Below are 14465 nucleotides of genomic sequence, written 5' to 3' on the forward strand. Positions count from 1 at the left end.
CATGAGGAGAAAATGCTACTGATGCACTAGAACTGTTGTAGTTAGCACATTTTCATGATAGTTATGTATTTCTTCGTTGCCCATGCACTCACACAAGGAACGACCTTATAAAAAGCATCTCATCATAGGACTAATGGAAAGCTCATAAGCTCTATCTTTATCTTGACATATGTGCTTTCTTTCTAATTTTGACAACTTACTACTATAAAATCTAAACCATAATATTGTAGTGAGAAATTGGAGGAAACCAGCTAGTACAAAAATGTGATAAGCAAAGCGAGAAATTTGTATGTCAATGCTGTCGTCTGTGATGGTGTATTGATGTGGTTGCTGCATATCGATGGGAGGTGTGAATGAGACGAAACTACACGTACATGTTGTGATGATCAAGAGGACGAGACGTCTGATAACTATAGTCTTAGTTCATTGCCCATGCATTGTGAAACAAGCATCTTGTATTTGTGCAAAATATCAATATGTAACAACAAACTGTTTATGTTATTATTACTATTGCATGGATTTCTCTTATCTCAAACATACTTCTATTTTAGGTTCTCTCAACCTGTGCAAATAAGAAACTATTACATGGATTTTTTGATTTGAAATATTGGGTACATTAGGATGGGGCTACATCTATAATATTGGAAACATGGTGATAAAAACTTGTGAGGTGCAATAACTAATTTATTATTCTGTCCTAATTAAGAGGCCTATCATAACCATATCGCCATTTCTTTGTTTCCATCCATCTCTATTTCATTGTGAAATAAAGGAAAAATCCTTCCTATTTCTCATATGTGTAACACTTCTTTACACTTCTCCATCCTTTAGTTTTTCTAATGTAAGGTCGCAAGATGTGGCAAAAGAACAATAAGGGTGGTCGTGAGTCAGTTTCTGATAAACCTCCTGCATTTCTGGTCTGGACTTAGGGGAAGGTTGCAGGCATGCAAGTGCTACTTGGACAAGCAGAGAAATTTCTTCTCTCTCCACCAATGTTGGTGATGATGGATGCTTGTCCAAAGTCTCCATTGCAAGCTTGTGATGCTGTCCTTCTATGGAAGTATGGGACTGCAGCTCGCTAGGGTATCTCCCCATCACTATCTCTAGCAGAAGCACACCAAAGCTATAGACATCGCATTTCGTTGTCACCGCTGGTGTGTGTGAAAGCTCTACAGCATAGATAACAGAACTTGAGTGAAATGAGGAATACGGTAATATTAAGGCAAGCTGCAAAGAGAGATTAACAACATACCTGGGGCTATATAACCATATGTTCCTGCTAGTTCACTCCAGTTTGATGAATCTGGCCTTATGATTCTTGCTATGCCAAAGTCTGAAACATAAGCCTTAAAATCTGTGTCAAGCAATATATTGTTACTTGTTATGTCTCGGTGAATTATTGGCGGGGTGCATTCGTGGTGTAAGTAATACAGAGCTTGAGCCACGTCTCTTGCAATAGCCACTCGTCTCTCCCAGTTCAGCTCCTTTGCGATCTCCACATTTTCCAGGGATGCATGAAGGCTCCCTCTATCAATATAATCATACACAAAAAATCTGTACCTCGGATGGGAGCAAAATCCATATAACTTGACAATGCTTCGATGCCTGATCCTGGTTAACACATCAATTTCACTCATGAATCTCTCTTCCTCAGTAACATCTTCTCCAGTTTCATGAAGCTTTTTAACTGCAACCAATCTCCCCCCTTGTAGCTGAACTTTGTAGACAGTGCCACACCCGCCTGACCCAACAACATACCTCTCACTGAAATTTTCTGTTGCTCTAATGATATCCTCAAATGCTAGCTTCCCATCAAAATTCCACACTGAAAGCACATCTCTTATATCTGCGGTTGCTTTCTTTTGTGGTTTATTGCTTCTACAAACAATCATAATAACTCCAACTATCGTGAAAATAATGAGTATGCACAAAGGAATGGAAATGGCTGGAACCAAGATGTGAATCCTTCGATTGTCATGACCCATTGTTGGAGATGAAAAGCATGTTGGGAGGCCAGAGAGATTACCACAAAGGCCATTGTTGTGGACGAACCATCCTATTGAGGCATTAGAAAATTGTCGCCCTGTTGGAAGAGGACCTTCCAAGTTGTTGTATGACACATCAAGGATTGATAAGCTAACCATGCTGGAGAAAGAAGAAGGTATGGTCCCATTGAATTTGTTATGGGAGAGGTTTAAGAGCTCCAACATCACCAAGTTCCCAAGCTGTACGGGTATCCCGCCTGTGAGTTTGTTGTTGCTGACATCCAATGCAATCTGCAGCTTCCATAGCCTTTTTTTTAGATAAAGGATATAAAATCCGGCTTCATCTATCCAATGATAGAATCAGGCCAATTATTACAACGTCTAGCAAAAGGGCAAAGTTTGCGGTACCCACGTACAGCCACACACACGGCTACTAGAACAAAAAGTTATTTTTCTAAACAAAACCAACATGTCTTTGCGAGAGCCATCCGTTGGAACCGAAGAAATCTAAAGCTGACGTCTTCAGATGCTTAGCTGCAGAAACTAGTTGATCCTTAAGATCATCATGTCGTTGCAGACTTGCCCATTGACGTAGCCAGTGGGTCCCTCTGAAAAGTACCTGCAAAAGAGATTTTGGTTTGCGTTTATCAAAAACTTTTTCATTCCTTGTTAGCCAAATTGCCCATAATAAAGTAGAAGCTGCTGTTAATAACAATGTATTACTTTTTGTTGCCCACCTTGGACCAATTTTGAAACAGATCATCTATACTTGTAGGTGGTAAAATTCCAAAAAGTAAATGAATCGAGCGCCACAAAAACTTGGCATAAAAGCACTCAAAGAAGAGGTGTTGAATTGACTCTGTTAAGTGACAGAAACAACATAACTTGTCTCCATGCCAGTTTCTACGAGCTAGGTTGTCTTTCGTAAGAGTGACACCCCTCTTCAAATACCACAAAAATATTTTTATTTTCATCGGTAGCTTTGTTTGCCAAATATCTTGTGACACTTTGACCCCATTGTTAATTAAAGCAGCATACATAGATCTTACTGTGAACGTTCCAGAAGCCATTAAACCCCAAATAAAAGCATCTCGTTCCTCAACTAAGTTAACTTGTTGCAAAGAAGCGACAATACGCTGCCAATTGGCTAGGTTTGTACCCACTAAATTCCTTTGAAAAGTGACATTTAGTATGGGAGAACTCATAACTGACGCAATAGAGTCCTGCTTCCTTCTTACAATATTAAACAAAGAAGGAAACTTGTCTTTAAGTGGTCTATTACCCAGCCAAGTGTCAAACCAAAATCTAGTCTGAGAACCATCTTTGACCTTAAAATGTCCCAACCCTAAAAAGATATCCTTGACATTCATAAGACTTTTCCAGAAGTGTGAGTCACCAGGCTTTTTCTCACAACTACCTAAGGTTTTATTTTTAATATATTTATTTCTTAGTAATTCTTGCCACATACCATCCTCATTTAGTAATTTGAACAACCATTTGCTAAGCAAACACTGATTCTGAATTTGCAAATTCTGAATCCCCAATCCACCTTGGTCCCTAGGTTGGCACATAATTTTCCACTTAACTAACCTATACTTTTTTTTATGCTGATCATTTTGCCAATAAAAACGGGACCTAAAATAATCCAGTTTTTCCAAAACTCCACGTGGCAATTCAAAGAAAGACATCATAAACATAGGTAGGCTGGAAAGTACTGAATTTATTAGTACTAACCGGCCACCAGATGTTAACATCTTTCCTTTCCAGCCACTTAACCTTTTCTCAATCCGTTTCTCAATGGCCTTCCAGTCTCTGTTAAAGAGCTTCCTAAAATGCATAGGAATACCTAGGTAACGAAAAGGGTATTTGCCCACCACACATCCAAAAAGTTGCGAATAAAACTCTTCGTGATCTTTAGCTTGGCCAAAGCAAAAAATTTCGCTTTTGTGAAAATTTATTTTTAAGCCTGATAGTTGCTCGAAAGTGCATAGCAATAGCTTCATATTGACAGCTTTCTCAACATCATGACTCATAAAAATCACCGTGTCATCCGCATACTGAAGGGTGGACAAACCATCTTGGATGAGATGAGGTATAACCCCTTCGACCTGTCCTACATCCTTTGCTCTGGCAATTAATATGGCCAACATGTCCACCACTATATTAAAAAGTATTGGAGACATGGGGTCACCTTGCCTTAAGCCTTTTTTTGTCTGGAAGTAAGGCCCTAATTGGTCATTGACTTTAATATTAACATTACCGCCTTGTGTGAAATGCTTTATCCATTCACACCACTGTTGTGAAAAGCCTTTCATTCTTAATGCCTGTTGTAAAAAACTCCAATTGACTTTATCATAAGCTTTCTCGAAGTCTATTTTGAAAATCACCCCATTTTGTTTTTTTGTATGAAGTTCATGAATAGTTTCATGTAAAATAACAGCTCCCTCCATAATATTTCTACCTGGTAAGAATGCTGACTGAGTCGGCCTTATCAGTCTCTGGGCGATGGAGGACAATCTATTTGTTGCCACTTTAGTAAAGATCTTAAAAGAGACGTTCAACAAACAGATCGGTCTATATTGTTGAATCACTCTTGCTTCAGACTTTTTAGGCAACAATATTATCGTTCCAAAATGTAGACGATTTAGAGGAAATGTTCCCTGATAAAAATCTGTGAACATAGCCATCAAATCATCTTTAACCAGACCCCAGAAAACTTGATAAAATTCCGGAGGAAAACCATCTGGGCCAGGAGCCTTGTTGTGTTCCATTTGGAAAATCGCCACTCTAACTTCCTCTTCAGTGAAAGGCGCAGTTAAAAACTCATTCTCCAAGTCCGACACTTGAGGTATGTCCTCTATCTGTGATTCGTCTAATGAAATTAGTGTAACCTCAGATGGACCAAATAGGTTTTTATAATGACTGGTAATATGCTGCTTAAGTTGAGCATCACCAGTTATAATATTATCTCCATCCTCGAGTTGAAAAATACGAGTTTTCCTGTGCCTACCATTGGCTAACAAGTGATAGTACTTTGTATTGGCATCACCTTCTAAAAGGTGTTTCACCTTAGCCCTCTGGTACCACTTGAGTTCCTCTTCTCTTAAGAGCTCCGCCAGCCGTTCATTTAACACATGCTTTAAATCTCTCTCAGATTCACTTAACAAAGTAAACTCTGCCTTTTTATCTAGTTCCTCTAATTTATTTAAGAGAGCAGTTTTTTCTTTCTTATAGTGCCCACTCACATGCTTTGCCCAGCCTCTAAGATGCTGTCTCAGTCTTCTGATTTTCGCTTGCCACCTCTCTATGGGTGATCCTAAAACTATAGTGCTTTGCCAGACCTGTGACACCATTTCAGAAAATCCATCTCTCAACAACCATCCTAATTCAAACTTGAATTGAGGTTGGTAAGTTGGCGATGGGTCATTTGTAGAAAAAAGCAAAGGTGTATGGTCCGAAATTTCTCTATTGAGGGCATGCACCGAGGTGTGAGTAAACTGTGTCTCAAACTCTGTACAAACTAATACCCTATCTAATTTCTCAAAAGTCTGATTTGGCATGTTATTAGCCCAAGTAAATTTTCTTCCTGACAGCTCTATTTCTCTTAGGTTGAGACTGTCGATTACTGCATTGAACATAAAAGGCCATCTGTCACAATAATTATCGTTATTTTTCTCAATGGGGCTACGAATAATATTAAAGTCACCGCCTATAACGATAGGTAAGGTGTCCTTTGAACATACTCGCACCAATTCAGACAAGAAGTTAGCTTTATGTTCGGTTTGTGCAGGGCCATAAACAGATATTAAATTAAATTTAAAATCAAGCTCTTTGTGCCTTAGCTTGAAACGAATAAAGAACTCACCCTCTTCAATCTCCCCTATGTCGAATATCAACAAGTGGATGCCTAATATCATACCACCAGACCTCCCACGTGGTGCAGAGCAGTGCCATAAAAATTCTCTACCAGCACATATGGTATTAAGAGTATTTGCAGGGAAACTTGCTCTACCCGTTTCTGATAAGGCAATGAAATCTAGGCTCTTTTCCTTTGTTAGATCCGATAAAAATCTATACTTCTTACTATCCGCAAAACCATTACAGTTCCAAAAAATCCCTTTCATTTTATACTTGAATTAATTTTTTTATTTTTATTTTATTTCGTCGTCGGCTATTTGTTTTCTGTGATACAGAGGATTGTAAAATCAAAGGATCACATCCCCCATCACATAGCCCTTCTGAAATATCAGTACAAATAAAATTTAAAGCTTCAAGATCTAAATTATCCTCAGTTGAACAACCTGTTGAATCATCTTCTGCTAACACACAGTTCTCATCTCTTAGTCCAGCAACTTCTAACATTCTTTTATGTTCTAAGTCTTTAAGCCGTTTTAAAGAACTTAACACATCCTGATCATTACTACCTAACACGACCCCTAAAGAACTTGACGAACATAAAATAGAAGAGTCATCACGAGAGACAAAAGACAAGGTTTGTTGCGTGTTACCTTTTCCTATTGATGAATCCAAATTTTTCTTTGCCTTCAGCTTTGCCGCCTTCTCTGTGGAATCCATGTCCACAGTAGCAGCGTTCCTCTTGCTGGATCTCTCTGGAGAAGACGTCTCACTGCTGAATTCTTTTATGATTGTCCCAGAGTCATTCTGTGGAGGCAACAATGTAGTTGTCCAAGTCCCATCATCTATTGAGCACCCTCCGATTTGTGTCAGCACCGGCTTAGGTTTTTTCAAAGAATTAGCAGAAGGGTCCCCGCTTCCCTGCAGCTGAGACACTCCCTGAGGAGCGCCATGCTGGGTTGCTGAAGGTGGAACCGCACCGCTTCCATTCCCAGGCACATGGGATTCTAGGGATTTACCATCCACGTCCATATTTTCAGTAGAGGTGCCACCATTAGGCTTTTCTCCTTTGTTTGGGTCTTCAGATTTAGGATCATCCTCATTGATAGAATCCATATCAACTAGATGTGGTTCACCAGTGAGAGATTCCTCAATTGCAAACTGTAGCTCATAAATAAAATCCCCAATAACCACGTCCACAAAATCAGGGATAAGTTTTGGGTCCAGCACAGCAACTTTCATTCTAGGTCTTCCCGTATTCTTAGTGAAGATAGTGTCCACAGCGCGGGGAACACCCAGGATGGTTCCAATTGCCCAAATAATGGAAAATTCCTTAAACTCACTGGGCAATCCTCTAAACTGCACCCACACTTTAGGAATCTCCACTTTGTTCACTTCATTTTCAGTGCCCTTTTCAAACTGAATTTTACCTTCCACGGCCTTGGCATTCATAGGACCTCAATTAACAACTGAGTCAAGTAGATCAGCATCTGGGAAATTAATTAAAAAAGCACCAGTCCCATTCGTCTGAATATCCCACTTATGACTTTTGTCTGGTCGGAATTTTTCCAGTTCCACTGCCAATTGACTGACAGAAAAGGAACCTTCCAAAACACGTACCACAGCTCTGGTTTCATTAGCATTCACCTTTGGATTTTCAGCTGGTATGAAATAAAAACCAAGACCCTCCACTGCATATCCACAAGGAGCAGCTGTTGCATTTGTTTTTTTAGCCTACCAAGGGTTGTTGGCAAATATCCAGTCAAATCATTGTCGTTGATCCGCAAGAATAGCAGCTCCGTGCAACTGCCAAGCTCTTGAGGTATCGACCCAGTAAGCCTATTCATGTATAAATCAAGGTACTGCAAACTTATCATCTGTCCAAATTCTGGTGGTATATGACCTGAAAATTGGTTTTGCGACAAGCTCAGCCTGTACAGGTGGGTTAGGTTGCCTAATTCTGGCGGTATGTTGCCAGTCATGTTGTTATTGTGGAGTATAAGTTCCTCCAGTTTTACTAGTCTTGATAACTCAGGCGGCAAACTTCCGGTTATCATGTTACTCACCACATCTAAGATGGTCAAATTGATGCTTGAAGCCCAGGTTTTAGACAAATGTCCATGAAGTTTGTTCCTCTCTAGGTTTGCAAACCAAAGGTGTGGGTATGGCCCCAAACTTGATATGTCTCCTGATATTTGGGTAGCTGCAATGTCAAGTATGTGCAGGCTCCTGCATGTCTTGATGTCTCTAGGAATAGGACCAGTGAACATGTTTACAGAAACAGTGAATTGTATGAGTTTCCCATGACTGCAAAACCCAGAGGGCAATTCTCCCGACAGAAAGTTGTTGGCAAGATCGAGCACTGCCAGGTTTGTAAGATTTGAAAATCCTAGAGGCAGAGAACCTGACAGCTTGTTTCTAAAGATTTGAAACATATTCAAATCCTTGAGGTTGGTCAGAGTGTCGGGAATTGAACCTGAAATTAAATTCTCGGATAAATGCAATGTTTGCAGGCCGACCAAACTACCGATCTCAGCTGGGATTGAGCCCACCAGCTTGTTTTCGTACATCCAAATCTCGTAGAGGCTACTAAGGTTCCCCAAGCTTGGTGGAATAGGGCCTACCAGCTGATTTCTGCTGAGCTGGAGACTCTGCAAGTGAACAAGATTACCTAATGTGGAGAGAATGGGCCCTATAGCTGGTTATAATAAAGGCGCAGGAGGCTTAGTTTGGTCAAGTTGCCAAGGCTTTCCGGTATTCGTCCACTCAAGAAGGCGCTACTTAGCTGTAAATACTTTAGTTCGGTGAGCTTGCCAAGCTCCTCAGGAATGGACCCTGTGAGCAAGGTTTGGTGGATGGTCAGTTGAACCAACCTAGTTAGGTTTCCAAGGGATGCAGGGATGGTTCCTGTGAGGTTGTTCAGAGAAAGCTCCAACAAGCTAAGGCTTTCCATGTTGCCCACCTCCCATGGTATCTGTCCATGGAGCCGGTTGCCGGTGAGATCAAGGTGGGAGAGTTCAGCTAAGGAGGCGATGCTCTGTGGGATCTCACCAAAAAGGCTATTGTAGCTGATGTCAATGTACTGGAGGAACGGGAGCGCGGAGAAGTTGAGCTCACCAAGGCGGCCATCGATGCCAACGTTCGGCAGGTCGATGCGGACCACTGCCCGGGGCATGGTACGGCGACCATGGTGCACGGCCTCGCAAACGACGCCTGTCCAGTTGCTGCTGCACGGGCTGGTCCCTGGCCGCCATGAGTCCAGCAGCGACGGTGAGCTCTGTAGGGTGGACTTCCACTGGAGGAGTGCCGCTTGCTGGGACCATAGATGCACACCTCCAGTGGAGTTGGAGGCGTTGGCGTGCAGGAAGAGCAGGCATGGCTGGAACATGGCCAGAGTAGTTATTAACGTTAATAACACACCCATGGCAAAAAGGGCATGCAGGTAGCTTGGGACTAAATTAACAGCTTGGCTAGGAGAGCGTATATATATGTAGGTAACTAGCTAGTTGCTGAGAAGCTTGACAGTGAACTCAAGCAAGTGTGTACTCACTACTATTCTCTCGAGGATTATTCCTCCACGACTTCAGGGGCACACGGGCATCATGTGACTTAGTCTTCTGACTGATTCCTCTAAGATTCCCAGTGCATCACGACATCCTGTCAGTACACTACATATATACCTGCTCTGCTGGTATATCCATGAGAAGTGTTAGGTGACACTACCGCCGCAAAATACAAAATATATGTCGCTATAGTATTTACGTGGGTGACCTTTTTTGTAATTTTGGTCGCCAATGCAGAAACTTGCATTCAAACATCGACAATATAATAAGATTAATGCCACACAAGTCATCAAGGAGTAGATTTTTCTAACATCTGCTCCATTTCGTTTTGGATTGTGTCATATGAACATAGAAATAATGGCTATGTATAGTCAGATCTACTGGCAACTAGTCCGGTCATCCAAAATCCAGAATAGATCAGTTTAGCATATGCACTAGATTCTAGGTTGCAAAACCTGAGTCAAAAGATCGCTTTCAAAGACAAATTTGTAGAAGAGCCACACCAAGAGTATGAAAAAATTGACTCTGAAGATCAATTGACGATTCTAATGGATAAGAACGAAAACCACTGTGAAAGGTTCCCTTTTTTTTTTTTCTTTTTGTTCCAATATTCGCTAGCTCCTGAAGTATCACCTTTGAAGATCAAGTGACAGCGCGCATCGGCACGGACGCCGAGGCTGACATCTTCGCGCTGCTGCAGACGATGTAGTCTGGCTTTGCTCGACCGCCACACCACTGCCGGCTCCTCCTCGGCGTGGCTCAGCGTGTTGGTGGACGGGCGCTACATCGACGCTGGCGACGAGCATGCCGTTGATTAACGTGCTGCATATAGCGTTGGCGCATGGCCTCATGCCTGGTTTGGATTGGCAAATGTGTTTTAACGGATTCAACTCACATATCCCACATCTGGTTTGGTCTGGTTGAAATTTATACTTTTTAACAACTGTAGGGACTACCTCAGTGGGTCCGTGTCCTAATTGTGTGAGGGGTATATTAGTATAGGGAATAATATAGTCTAATACGCACGTCGTTGTCAAGATGCTCTACATTTTTCTCCGTACCAATGTGAATGGGATCTGCTTATAGCTATCCTTGAGCGCGGCCTTACTTGTCTTGCTCCCTTTTGGGCCCACTGCAAAGACCTAATCAGTAACAATACTCTGTTTTCATATTAATGTTTGTATGACTTAGGTTCAAAATAATTATGACAAGTACTATTAAGGAGATGGAGATGGCAAGGACTTTTGGCTAAAGCTTCGACGCGACACTCTTTAGGGGGTGTTTGATTGGAGGTGTTAAAGTTTAACAGGGCTGTAGCAATTTTGTCTTATTTGACAGTTAGTGTCCAATTATGGACTCATTAGGCTTAAAAGATTCGTCTCGCAAATTACTCTCTAGCTGTGTTTTTAGTTTCTTAAATAGTCTATATTGAATACTCCATGTATGTGTTTAAACATTCGATGTGATGGGAGTTAAGCTTTAACAGAATGAACCAAACGGGGCCTTAGTTGCAACTTTTTGTTCTACTAATTGTTTGTGCATGAAAAAAGCTGCTACAAATGACGCATCGCTTGCTGATCGATTTTATGAAAGCATTATATATTTTTTTGAAGAGAATTAGATAACTGTGCAGAAATGACTCTCTCCTTCCATTCTCCACAAAGTGTAGCAGAAAATTGGGAGGGGGGGGGGTGTTGACAGGAAGAAAATTGGGTTATTAGATTGCATAGTTCAAACAGCCGTCCTGTTTTAAAGGGCCATGGCGTCATTAAAAATCGACACGTTTAAATACACTGAAACATGATTCTCTATTTTGGCCCATGGGCTGTCAGCCATCAAGTCACCACTACCTCAATAGTTGGTGGGCCTTTAATTTCCTTACCTTGATGGATAATCCCTAAGTATGGCTGACTGCCTCACAGGCATGCACAAGGGCTGTGCCAAAAGTGGTCTTTTTAGGAATCTGGAGTTGTAACTGAAAGTAGTTAGTCATGAAGAAGTGAATGATGATAACCAAACAGGTCATTCATATATTGCTCAGCTCAGGGAAGAATAAAAGGCCATGGAACTGCCGTTGCATATATAGATGCAGCATATTGTTAGAAAACGGAGAGAGCGAGATTGCATTTCATAAGTGACTCCATATGTATGAGGCTCATAATCCATAGTCTGGAGTAACTTGTCGTTAAGGCTGTGTTTGATAGTATGTTTTTTATTATGAGGGGTTGTAATGAGACAAAATATAATTTTAATTATGTCAGAAATGGTTAGAAAGTTTGTTTTATTAATCCCAGGTGAACATGATGTCTATGTTTTCTCAAAAAAAAACATGATGTCTATCCGATCTGATATTCCATCATGAGACATTTGTTTCATTTGAAATCCTACAGAGATTATAATTATAAGGAATAACTAAATTAGTACCCTGTAACTATGGTTGCTGCAAGCTGAAAAAGTATATGTGTGTACATTTTTTTTATTTTGCACATCAGTGTGTCAAATAATATTTGGACGTAATACATCCTAAAAATTTCAGGTTTTAGGAATAACTCTAGAAGGACCCAAATTTAATCCAATATTCTACCTTTAATTTCTATGGGCAAAACCCCCCTCCAAGAGAGGAGGTCATCAACTTCTTTCTCAAACCCTCATTCACGGGATCTAAGGGCGGCCTTACTTTTCTATTTCCACCATTTCCCCTCATGCTCCAGGATCCCTGACAACTACCGTGCTCTCTTCAGCGGCATCCACCGCATGCCCACCTTCCCATGCTGTTCTTCGCCTCCGACTGCTCTGCGTGGAGGTACACGATGCAGCAGCAGTTCGTGTAGGTATGGGTGCAGCACCACCAGCGCTCCATCCTTCTCCATGTGCCTCTAGATTCCAAGGAAAGGGCAGCCGTGGTTCTACAGTTCTATTCTAATGTTCAGACACAACAATGTAAATAGCAGAGCTGAAACTTCAAAACAGAGTTGTTAGATAGGAGTGTGAGATTGTGAAGTGATACTGTAACTAAAAACTTGAGAATGTGATCACTGAATTGCCCAAGTGAATGATTGGATGTACATATTGTTGCATAATGATCATGACTTGTTTGCAAGAGAGTTTCTGATGCTGTCATTTCAGTGAACATGCATTCACCGCGGAAGCCCAGGCCATCATGGGAGTTCTCCCGGTTGACCGTCATTCGCGGCGCCTTCTCTGTCTTCCTTGCAGATCGGCGCTCCTATCCACGCCAGGCCACCAGAGCTCGCCGGCACTCCCCTTACCACTACAACAACGTTGTGGCTGATGTTGTTGACTTGTTGCTCCATTTGCTAACAGACAGGTTGATTCGCACCGAAATGGATGCATGGGTTTATTTGTTACTTGGTTCGCATGCATGGCACCTGATGCCGAGAGAGACACAGGCACAATTCTCTACTGATATAGTACTATACACACACGCACCCTCTCGCATGGATGAAAGTTGTTTGGGGGTTTCTTCAACTCAATTTTTTGCAACATTTTAAGCAAAACTGAAGTTATGCCTACACTGCTCCAATCCAACTGAACAACTAAAAGGTTTATTCAGCAATTGTGGAGACACTATAAGCAGTTTCAAGATCTGTGTCTGACGCACATGTACACTTTGCAGGATCAGGGGCTAGGAGTGCTGAGGGCAGTGTTTAGTCCCATTATGAATAGCAAACTTGCAGATGACTCAATCTACGAGTCACCCACCTCCCAGCAGTCAAAAGTGAATAATAATACCTGTAGCTTGTTTGGACTAAGAGGCGATTTATCTACCAAGCTTGACCACACTACCGTTTCAGGTCCTTACTATTTTTTTTTTCGAAAGACGGCAAAAAGCTTTTGCCGGAATTTTATTAGACGAGGGAAAATACAAAAAACGGGTGAAAAAAACACCCTAAAAGGTCAAGAAAAAACTCTACTCACTACTGACGACCACCCTGGCACCCTAAAGGTCCTGCGGTGCCAAGAGGATGAAGAGAGAAAAAACCAAAAACACTAGGAGCTACTGACTAAGAGGAAAACACCGTCCCTTGAAGCCGTGGCCATCCCGAACTGATCGAAATCTTCTTTACAGAGAAAGGCCACTTCCCTTGGCTGAAGGCTTTTATATTGAAACGTTCTTCTATTTCTTTCCTTCCACAGGTTCCACCAGAAATAAATCATCAGACCATCAAAATTGCGCCTGTGGGCTCTGTCTATCCTCGCACGACATTTGCGCCAATAGCTGTGTAACGATCCATTAGTATTGACTGTGTCTAATACTGACAAGTTGAACCAAACCTTTAGCGAGGTCCATACTTGTTTAGTAAAATTACAGTCTTTACACAAATGAGTTGGGGTTTCCGGGTCGCTTCCACAGAGCTTGCATACTGGGTCGTTTGGCCATTGTCGTTTGATCAAATTATTAGCTGTTAATATCTTCTTGTGCAATAGGGTCCAAGCGAAGAACCTGCATTTGGGTTCTGCTTTCGCTTTCCAAATTGGCATCATTTTCAGTTTGCAGAAAGTCCCTTCAAACTGGATTTGATAAGCACTCTTCGATGTGTACTCGCCATCTGCAGTCCATCGCCAAATTATAGTGTCCTCACTGCCTTCAACTAGATTGATTTGATGCACTATTTTCCAGATCGCCACGTACTCAATTGCCTCTACTGTATTGGATATTGGCGAGACATGGGAGATCCATTTGTTTGCTTGCATTGCTTGACGTACTGATATTTTCTTTCTCTTGGCCTTTTTGAAGAGCACAGGTGCCATATCTTTAAGAGTTTTGCCGTGTGCCCATGAAGAGGTCCAGAACCGTGCGGTGTGGCCATCACCTAGCGTTACCCTTGTCGAAGCCGCAAACAAGTCTCTGTCCTTATTATCACACGGTAGCTCCAGGTTGGTCCAAGCTCTATCCTTTTGGCGCCATTGAAACCAGAGCCAACGAAGGCGGAGCGCCCTAGCAAAGCGCTCAAGCTCCAAGATCCCGAGACCTCCCTTTCTCTTTGGTAGACAAGATGTGGGCCAATTGACAAGGGAATGACCCCCTGAAACATTCTCT

The 14465-nt window shown here is 41.7% G+C and overlaps 1 protein-coding gene and 1 pseudogene across 1 annotated transcript; both read right to left on the reverse strand.

The window, feature by feature from the left end:
• LOC8082101 (calmodulin-binding receptor-like cytoplasmic kinase 1) lies at positions 214 to 7292 on the reverse strand. Its single transcript, XM_021462179.1, has 5 exons — positions 6494 to 7292; positions 3720 to 3831; positions 2569 to 2604; positions 1253 to 1878; positions 214 to 1169 (listed from the first exon to the last, which is right to left on the reverse strand). The coding sequence occupies exons 1-5, from the start codon at positions 7290 to 7292 to the stop codon at positions 811 to 813; spliced, it is 1932 nt and encodes a 643-aa protein (XP_021317854.1). The 3' UTR covers positions 214 to 810.
• Positions 2265 to 9469, reverse strand: LOC8082102 (annotated as a pseudogene).

The sequence above is a fragment of the Sorghum bicolor genome, chromosome 5 (assembly GCF_000003195.3).
Source record: "Sorghum bicolor cultivar BTx623 chromosome 5, Sorghum_bicolor_NCBIv3, whole genome shotgun sequence".
Lineage (NCBI taxonomy): Eukaryota > Viridiplantae > Streptophyta > Magnoliopsida > Poales > Poaceae > Sorghum > Sorghum bicolor.